This window comes from Montipora capricornis, chromosome 5 (genome assembly GCF_036669925.1).
Source record: "Montipora capricornis isolate CH-2021 chromosome 5, ASM3666992v2, whole genome shotgun sequence".
Lineage (NCBI taxonomy): Eukaryota > Metazoa > Cnidaria > Anthozoa > Scleractinia > Acroporidae > Montipora > Montipora capricornis.
Window position 1 is genome coordinate 1,973,167 of NC_090887.1, and position 9,227 is coordinate 1,982,393.

Below are 9,227 nucleotides of genomic sequence, written 5' to 3' on the forward strand. Positions count from 1 at the left end.
AGCACCAATTGTGCTCACCAAAAGATAGTGATTTATCCGATTAAGCATTTTCCACTTTTTGAACAAATGGGAGTGAGATTAATGTAGAGCATTTAATTGTCTATCCATGGTAGCTAAATTCATTGGTATTGCAAGAGTGTCCAAGATTATTTACCTCTCTTCAAGTATTATAATAATGTGAAATATTGAATTGACAGTTGTTAATTTTTCAGTCACTGTTATGGAAGTCCTTCCCAAGGACAAGAAAGGGAAAGAAGAGAAAACCAATGTGTTGGGCCAGTCTTGCATTGATCTTCTTTCCTTGCTTCGTGGTAAGCAAATTTTAGATTTAATATTATATAAAATTAAATTAAGGGAGAAGTGATGAGGCCTGGCATTTACATGTATCTGGCACTTGTGTCCAGAAATTATTTTATTAACTAGATGCCCACCCAATTTTGACATCAAACACAAAGGGATTCTTTAAGTCTAAGCCTTTGCTTGTACCTATTTCCAACAATAAGTATGGGTTATTGACCAAGCGTGAGGTCAAGATGACTGGATATTGGCCAAGTTCTTTTTTTGCGTGTTTATGGACCGAGACGAAGTCGAGGTCCATAAACACGCAAAAAAAGAACGAGGCCAATATCCAGTCATCTTGACCGAACAATCTTGGTCAATAAAGGATTTATTATATGACTTAAAAACCAAAAAATGATCTTTGATCTTTCGGGACCAAGCGAGAAATCCCGAGCGGGCAGTATCGCTCCATCTTGCCCGCTCGGGTAGCCAATCAGAGCGCGCGATTTGGTTCATCTTGCCCGCTCACGGAGCTAGTCATATAATAAGGTGAGGGTAAAGGTCAGTGTTTTGTTTATCTTATGCAGCTGTTTATGTTTACTTGTCAATGAGTAGCAGCAATTGGGGGACACTTTGTGACGTTTATTGTCTGTATTCAAAGTGGCCGGTGAATCGTTGAAGTTGGGGAGAAGATGGGGTCCACTTCATGACGCTTATTGAAGCCTGTGTGAATTAGGGTCAATTCAGGGCATATCTTTATCTGGACAATTTAAGCAGTAGTAGTCTCTGAAGGGCACTTAAAAGGTTCAGGTGGCTTGTACATGATTCATTATGATAATAATAAATCAATAATAATAATAGATTTATATTTTCACACAATAATGTTTAAGCTGAATAGCTTGTGGGGTCGTGCACAAATGAAATCAAATCAAATTAATACATATCAAATTGTATTGGTTTTTGCTGAGAGAGTAAAACCGGAGTACCTGGAGAAAAACCTCTCGGAGCAGACTAGAGAACCAATGAACTCAACTCACATATGACACCAGACCTGGGAATTGAAGCTGGGCCACATTGGTGGGAGGGGAGTGCTCTCACCACTGCCCCATCCCTCCTCCCCCTCAAACCCACGACCAGTCTGCAATGCTAGTGCAATGCTAAGGCAATGCTAGGGCAATGCTAGTGCAATGCTCTACCAACTGAGCTATGAAGCCACACATGCAGTTGGGAACAGGTCAATTTGTTGGGCTTATGAATTTTACAACATGGAACTTAGAGTGCCAACCAAAAAAAGTACCGGTAGTAAATGGAACAAAGTGAGATAAAATTAAAAACAGCAACAACATCAACTTCAGGGTTTTCAATAAGAATTTTAGTAGGCAGCAAAACCTGAGGAGTAGGTGGAGAATGGACAACGCACATCAAAGGGGCATCCTCCCTCGGGAAAATTTTGAAATTTGGGCTTCTTAGAATGCATTTCCTGCATGCTGGAGCATGAATTAGGTTATTTGAACAAAACACTGCTAATAACATTAAATTCTGTTTTTTCTTAATAATAATTATTCAGAGAGAGTCCATGAATACTCTAAATTTCTGAAATTCAGTTGATGGCAAGACATACTTTGGGTTTTGAAAAGAAGCTAAAACATCTTGACATAGCCCCCTTTAAGTCTCCTTTGCAATCTGTATAGCTTCATGCAATGTATGGTACCTGTCGTGATCAAAAAGCCCCTTTGCGAATGTCGTCTTGTCAAGCGTCAAATGTGGTTGGTAAATCAGACAGCTTACACCAAGTTCTGGACTGCTTGACCGCTGCCTCAAAAACGTGTGTGCTTGATCTTTGACATGGACAGGAAAACTGAAATCGCAGCCAGAATTATTCAAAATTCAGGCATCTCTTTTGTTTTTCATGAGCAAAACTTTCCGGGTCCAAGGTTCGTGTTCTGTGCAAATGTTTCTCAATCCTTGTAAAATTTGGGGTACACTGTAACTTCCAAGGAAAAGTAGGCGGCAAGTTTACGGGCAATACACGGCGAATTTTGCTCTTATTGAAAACCCTGCATCTTGCTCGTGAGAGTAAAATTTAGCTTCTTTTTGTGTCGTCTCTTTAGGAGAAATGCAATTCAGTGTTGTTCAGGTTGTCCATCCTTCCTCTCCACCCACAGATCCAGTGATCACAGATCAAGTTCTGGTATTTTTAGTTTTAATTATGTAATATTCACAAGGATTTACATTAATCACTTTAGGCCATTACATGCTTTACCTGCGTCCAACAGCTGCCATTTTTTTCCCTTAAAATTTGGGTCGTGTTGTACCTCATTGAACGGGCTTCAGGATTGGCCAAAAAAACAATAGAACGAACAAAGGTAACAATGGATTTAGCACAGAAAACAATAGGAAGTACGAGTCTCTATACAGCCAATGAAATATAGCGTTCAACAAGAGGTACTCGTAATCCTACCCTAAAATTTGTAATTTATGTTAATTAGAATCATCCACTGGCCTTGCATGTTCTTGTGACATACATGTATGCTTTGGAAGTCCGCCCATTAGATCGAAACTGATAAACATATTACCATTAAAACTTTAAGGATATTCATAATTCTATTTGGTTGTACATGTATATGAAAAACGGTCTTTTCTCTCCTTTTATTCTTGCACTATTACACCATTTTACCATATTTGGTCAAGAGAACGCGCAAAGTATGAGACGGTAGCACACTGTAGTGTCCCGGTGTGACCGGTTTAGAACAGAGCAAATACGGACGGAACAGTTTGTTTTTCATTGAAAGAAATTGTTTTCAATACAATGTAAATAAGGATTTAGCTTGTTATCACTTGCCATTCGTCATTTCGTTTATCCAATCAAATAAAGCACATTTGGCTGGCTTTTTGTGCTTTTTACATCGTTCACACCCACTCAGAAGGACAGATGATGCATTTTCAAAAAAACACCTTTTTATAGTGGAATAATTCGGTAGTTATTATTCAGGAACTGTACTGACAACGCAGAGCTGATTTGATGATGTTATTATATATTAATTTAATTTGCTCTCTTTTAATGATTACTTCAGCCTGAAATTGAGGTTCATGTCTCTGTGTCCCAATCTCTTCTCACTGAAACACAGTTAAATTACAGGTTAGGTTTGTACAAAATATTATGTCTTTGAAATTTGTTTGTTAATCTTTATTACCCTACCTGATAACCAATAAAGAATAATTTGCTTATTAAAATGATTGCAAGCAGTGCTGGAAGGAGTTAGAAACAGTTATTTTTAAGATGGCGTAAGCTGGACGAGTATCATCCCAGCCTCATCATCATGTGGCATTCTTTGGGCAATCAGAGGCAATAGGCCAGTTTCGTATTCTAACGATTGGACTGGATCTAGCGTGAAATGGAGGCTAATGCGGGCAAAATGGATTTGCATTTGAAAAGATTTGCCCGCATTAGCCTCCATTTCATGCTACAGTCCAGCCGTGAGAATTCGAAAATGGTCTATTACATTACTTTGGAGCCCAGCCTGCATAGCAAGCTTTCCTGTGGAGGAACATGTTCGATGTTTGGCCATGTGGAAATGCTTACTCTGTAGGCTTATATGGGGAGCATTGACCAGCTTATAATGTAGCGCCTATAGCGACGACGGTATGTACTACATGCAATGACAATGCTACATAGGCACATTCCAGTACAAACCGCATTTCTTAATTGCTTTGCAGCAAGCATTTGAAGTTCTTATGACAAAGTGCATTACTAACTTCTCACTCACCGAGCGCGAGGGCCGTAATGGGGAATATTGGCCCGAGGGCCAATATTCCCTCGTACGGCTCGAGCTAGCTCGGTTAGTAAGTAGTTTATTATATGGCTTTTTAATTACCTTTTGCTTTGTTTTTGCAAGCCCGTAATCGGCCCGTAGGCATTACGGGAGAATAATGCCCTACAATTCAGTCACAATTAGCCAATCAGAGCGCGCGTTACATCGGCTACAAACACAAGCCAAATAATAATAGCAAATAATAAGTTACAAGATCTTAACTGCACTTTTTAAAGCAGTGTTTGCCAAATGGAATTGCCATTTTCATCTCTACATTTAGAAACTCCTCCAATAAATGCACAGAATATATAGTAGGTTACAGCAAGACATCTCAGTTTACAAGCATTGTTTTTGTTGCTCAAACGAGCCAACCCATTGCGGACAACAGCAGCTTTTACATGAGAGTTGCAAAACATTGCAGTCAAACAGTGCAACTTAAGTGGGAAAGATCTCATTGATATACCCACCACGAATCCAATAGGTTCAACTCTCATTTTACAGATTAAGTCTAAGTGCCCATCTCAGTGACTAGGTCTAAACTTTCGTTTATCTTATTGCTATAGCAATATTTAGGTCTAGAAACTGATTTAGAATGGTTATTTTTTTAGACTTATGGTTGGTGTGTATATCCATGAGATCCTTGCCGAAATTAATCCTTACCCGGTAATTGCACGAGGGCACATTGTGCTTACATGTTTATGACATAAAGGGCAAAATTATTGAGGGACGCCTGTTCAGTTCAGTGGCAAATGACGATCAACGTAACATACTTTCGTTCGGTTCAAGTTCAATGCTGTCAACAGAGATAGCGCTTATTTTCGACCGCGTTCGATTGACCGTGTTCTGGAATAGGAATACATGGAATAGGAGTTAGAAATCCTTCGTTTTAACGGAGATTCACATTAAAATTGTCAAACACCTGCTAAAATGTTATTTTAAACATATCTTTATTATCCTTGTTGCTTGGACAGGAAACGCCAAAACGTACCGTTTTAAATCATCGCTCCACGTATTCTTATTCCGGAATAGGATCAATCGAACGTACATGTACGCTTAATTAAACTGTATTTTACATTTGGACAAATAGCAGTTTAAATCGGAGTCAGAATCTGGAAGAAGATTCTTTTGTAACTTCGTTTGCTCTGGATAAGCAACTGTTAACCAATCAGGATCAAGTAATCATGCCGTCTTGATTACCAAAAGTGCCCTTGCATGTCATTAAGAGAAAAATACCCTCCGTCTCAGCCAATCAGCATTCAGTAATTTTGCCCCGTATGTTCTTTTTTCAAATAGGCCATTTCCGAGTTCATGCCTGCGTCCTCTTCAAAGCGAGTCTTAGTGCAAAGTTTTTGTTATGAAAATTAGTTTTCATTCATATGTGAAGTAGAACAAATGACCATCACAAAAACTTCGCACTTAGACTCGCTTTGAAGAGGAGACATACGTGAACTCGGAAATGGCCTATTGAAGCTTAATTATCTCTGAAAAATGCATAGTTAACCACAGCTTTCGTTTGGGATACGTTTCCATGTTGTTCATGTTCATGCAAACACGTTTTTCATTGTTGTAAAAAATGCTAAAATAAGCTGACGCTTTCTCTGATTACGTTGTATGTTAAATGACAGCAATCTATTGAGTGTTCATGTGGATAGCGCATTCTCTGTACCTGAGGCTTGGCAGATTCAAATGGCTCAACAGTTTAACTACACCGTCAGCTTGCCAGTACCTTTATCCAATGAGGTAAAAAAATCTGTTATTAAGTTGGAGTGAGGTCATGATATGGTTGAACGTAGGTTGGAGTGCTCTGAACTTCTCAAACCAAAGTAGTTTCAATTTGGTCAAGTACAACAGCTGATGCAGGGAATCACGAATAAAACTTTCATAAGCAGAAAAGCTGATAGCTCAGATCTAGTGTGCGCCGGCTTTAGGCGACTTGGTGGCAAAGCTCCATCTCCTATGATTTTTGATTTATAATTTACCTTTATTAACTTGTTTTGAGAAGACCAAAGTTTTGCATAAATTTTTAGGGATCCCTTAAGAGCTCAATTGTTTAGTTTGGTTGTGCATTTGTTTTGATAGAAGGAGAATACAATTGTGTTGTCAAATGGCATCCTTCGTGCTCCTGGCGAGAAGGTGAGTTGCGTTAACGTAAAGACGGCAAACGTCAGTATAGTTCTTCTTGTCGCAAGCCATGAAAAATCGCTTATGCAAACTTGTCTCAATGTCTCCCGTTCAGAACGTGCTCGATAACTGTGCATAACAGGCAAGAAATCAGCTGAAATCAAAAAAGTTTCCATGATTTTTAACGAAATGCAAATTTCTGCCTGGCGTTGCCGTTTGTCGATGCTTAGTCTCTCCTGTGCTTCGAGTAAGCACCTCAATTAATCTTAACTCCTCAAGTTTACTTCACAAACAGTTGTCGCCTACGGTATGAAGAAGCGCCAAGAGGTGTCAAAACCTATTGGTTTCCATGATATGTAACGCTGAGTAGTGCTAACCATGCTTCGAGCAACCCAGGCCAGGTGGATTTGCTTTTCCACAACAACACTCAAACTTTAAGTGAATGGAAATAATTTTATGAGCTCAAACGAAGAATAGAAAGTTCGCAAAGGAAAATAATGCTCAAAGTTTTCTCTCACGAGAAGGCCAAAACATTTTTTTTTTGCTCCCTTCCATTTGTGGGGTCACTTGGTTACCAGTGCTTCCCTATCCTTAGTCTGGTGATCCGATGATTATACAAAATGAGATGGTTCCTGTCACCCTGTGAGAGGTCACTCGATGAGGAATGTACATGCACATAGACCACTTTCATAAATGGCGACCGATTTGATATTCTATTGTATTTATGTTAATTGGACCTACTGGCCTCATTTTGGTTAACATATTCTTTTGAATTTTGCGCATTGCAGCGAGGCTAGAAAGGCTTATCAGCATTAAAACAAAAGAATATTTTATCGGGCCGCCATTATTAAAAATGTCTATGCTTAGATCAGATTTGAGAGTTTGTAATTATACATTTGCATATATTTTCACACTGTTTGGAGAGCTCATGGGTTTTGTTGAAAGATAATAAACTGTAATCAATGTCGTAACCGTTTTAAGAGCATTTTGTCAGTTTATTGTCGGTTTTTTTATTTGATTAGGAAATTTGTAATCAGCGCAAGTGGTCTTGCGCTCCCAGTGCCTCTGGATCTTGTCTGTACATTGCTGATAGGTATGTAGTGCAAATGTATAGCCCCCTTTCTCCGCCAGTTTCAAAACTGATTGAAATCTCGCCGGGGTCAGGTCCTTCAAGTGGGTGCCAGGGAATAGGGAAAGGGAAAGCGCTTGGCTCGACCCCACTTTCGCTTGATAACACGATACTTCTGCTCGGAGGATGCCAGCTCCAACCTGGAACAGGCACATGTCGCTGGCACTTGCCACAAAAACAAAGGCTACAACCAAATCCACGCTTTTTTCGGCAGGTCGTGATAAATAGCGTTGTTAAAAAGCTACAATAACGTGGGATGCGGTCGGGCGTGACATGATTCATTTACTAAATGTGCACTTTTTAGTCTTATAGGATGAGTTACGTCGTTTCGTCAACATAAAGAAAAAGCAATAAATATTAACGAATGACGTTAATTACAGGCATTAACGAAGGTCATTGTTCTGTAGGTTAGGTAAAGTTATGAATGGGATCGAAGCGAAAGTTGAGAACTATTTTGAGTAATAACAAATCTATGACTTTAGCTGTCGCATTTTTGTCATTTCAGTGCAATTGAAGAAGTGTCTTTTGAAGATGAAGATGGTGATCTCAGAGACAAAGAAGACATTGCGTTCCGTCAAGAAGCTATGGAAGACAAAAACCATGTGACGTGGAATGCAGAAAGGCGCTGCTTCTTGAGTGCAGAGGCGGCGGAAAGGTGAATTTTCTTCATATTAGCTCTTGTTGGCGGTTTGCGTGTTTATTTGGAAACAAGAATTTCGGTTCCAAAATACTCTTCTTTCCGTTTCCTTCTGTTTTTGGGAACAATGTTGAGCAAGTGTTTTCAAACCAAAATCATGAGCCTTAATCTGAAGAACCCCGAGAGTTAATGAGTGGATTTAGGTGACTTTCGAATCAGAAGAGCGGCCAGAGTGTTGGCTACCCGTAGCCTCTTTTTCAAGGGAAATCGCAAGCTGACTGAACGGTATTCGAGATTTCGCCGAGATTTCATGTTGCAGTCGTGATTCGTTTAAAGAACAAGTAAAGGAAATGTTTTGAGAATAGGGTACAGCTATAGGCTTTTAAGCCAGGGAGCACTGACTGCTGCAGTGGCGAGTACATTCGCCTGCCACCAGTGTGGCCTGGGATCGTTTCCATGCGTCCCAAGAGGTTTTTCCCCGGGTACTCCGGTTTTACTCTCTCCTCAAGAACCAACCAACCTATGATTTGATATATGTGAGTTGATTTGAGTTTACGTGATTTACTGTCGCCGCAATAAACCAATTTCGATATATTAAAGTTAATTCCTAAACAAAAGGCATCATCTCGAGGCTCTGGGGAGTAAATTTAAGGATTTGTATCAGTTTATTCCCCAGAGCCTCGAAATGATACCTTTTGTTCAGGACTGAATTTTAATATAACGAAAGTGAGCTATTATTACAGCTGTTACGGTGTTTTCATCGTTTTTTTAGATTGAATTTCCCGCGAATGAGACCGGCTCCCACTGGAGCCCGATGACCAATCACAAGAAACTAATCTTACGTCGTAGCGTCACCGAACCGGAATTGTCATTGTTTTTCGTCGGAAAAAGTTGTCTAAAAATAGATCGCTCTGTAAAAATGCCGTGACATTGGCTTATTGTATGAGAATTGTTCGCTCCTAGTCATGGGCTCCTGGCTCGGGAATGTAACCTTAAGACTTTTTAAATTGAATGTTGATGATAGAGGCAGATGGTTGGGGGCTTTTTTTCTCACATCCGTAACCAGAAGGATTTAGTAGTGGTGGTTCTTTTTTTCCAGCTTACAGAACAAGATCGCTCAGAATCGCTACTGGCCCGTAGAGATCATGAGGACACCCGTGCAACAAGCGACGAAAGCGAAAGGAAAACAAGGTGCTTTGGAGGAGGAAGTTGCGATATCTTATCATGGAGTGGCATATGTCAATATGGC

At 39.8% G+C, this 9,227-nt stretch overlaps 1 protein-coding gene across 1 annotated transcript in view; it reads left to right on the top strand.

The window, feature by feature from the left end:
* The window catches only part of LOC138049078 (cilia- and flagella-associated protein 70-like), a 41,248-nt gene that overhangs the window by 1,351 nt on the left and 30,670 nt on the right, over positions 1-9,227 (top strand). Inside the window, exons 3-10 of the mRNA XM_068895198.1 lie at positions 213-311; positions 2,391-2,470; positions 3,354-3,418; positions 5,717-5,831; positions 6,171-6,224; positions 7,235-7,305; positions 7,847-7,996; positions 9,078-9,227. The exon at positions 9,078-9,227 is cut by the window's right edge and continues 27 nt beyond it. Of these exons, the coding sequence (XP_068751299.1) occupies positions 213-311; positions 2,391-2,470; positions 3,354-3,418; positions 5,717-5,831; positions 6,171-6,224; positions 7,235-7,305; positions 7,847-7,996; positions 9,078-9,227 (784 nt within the window). The remainder of the gene's footprint in view (positions 1-212; positions 312-2,390; positions 2,471-3,353; positions 3,419-5,716; positions 5,832-6,170; positions 6,225-7,234; positions 7,306-7,846; positions 7,997-9,077) is intronic.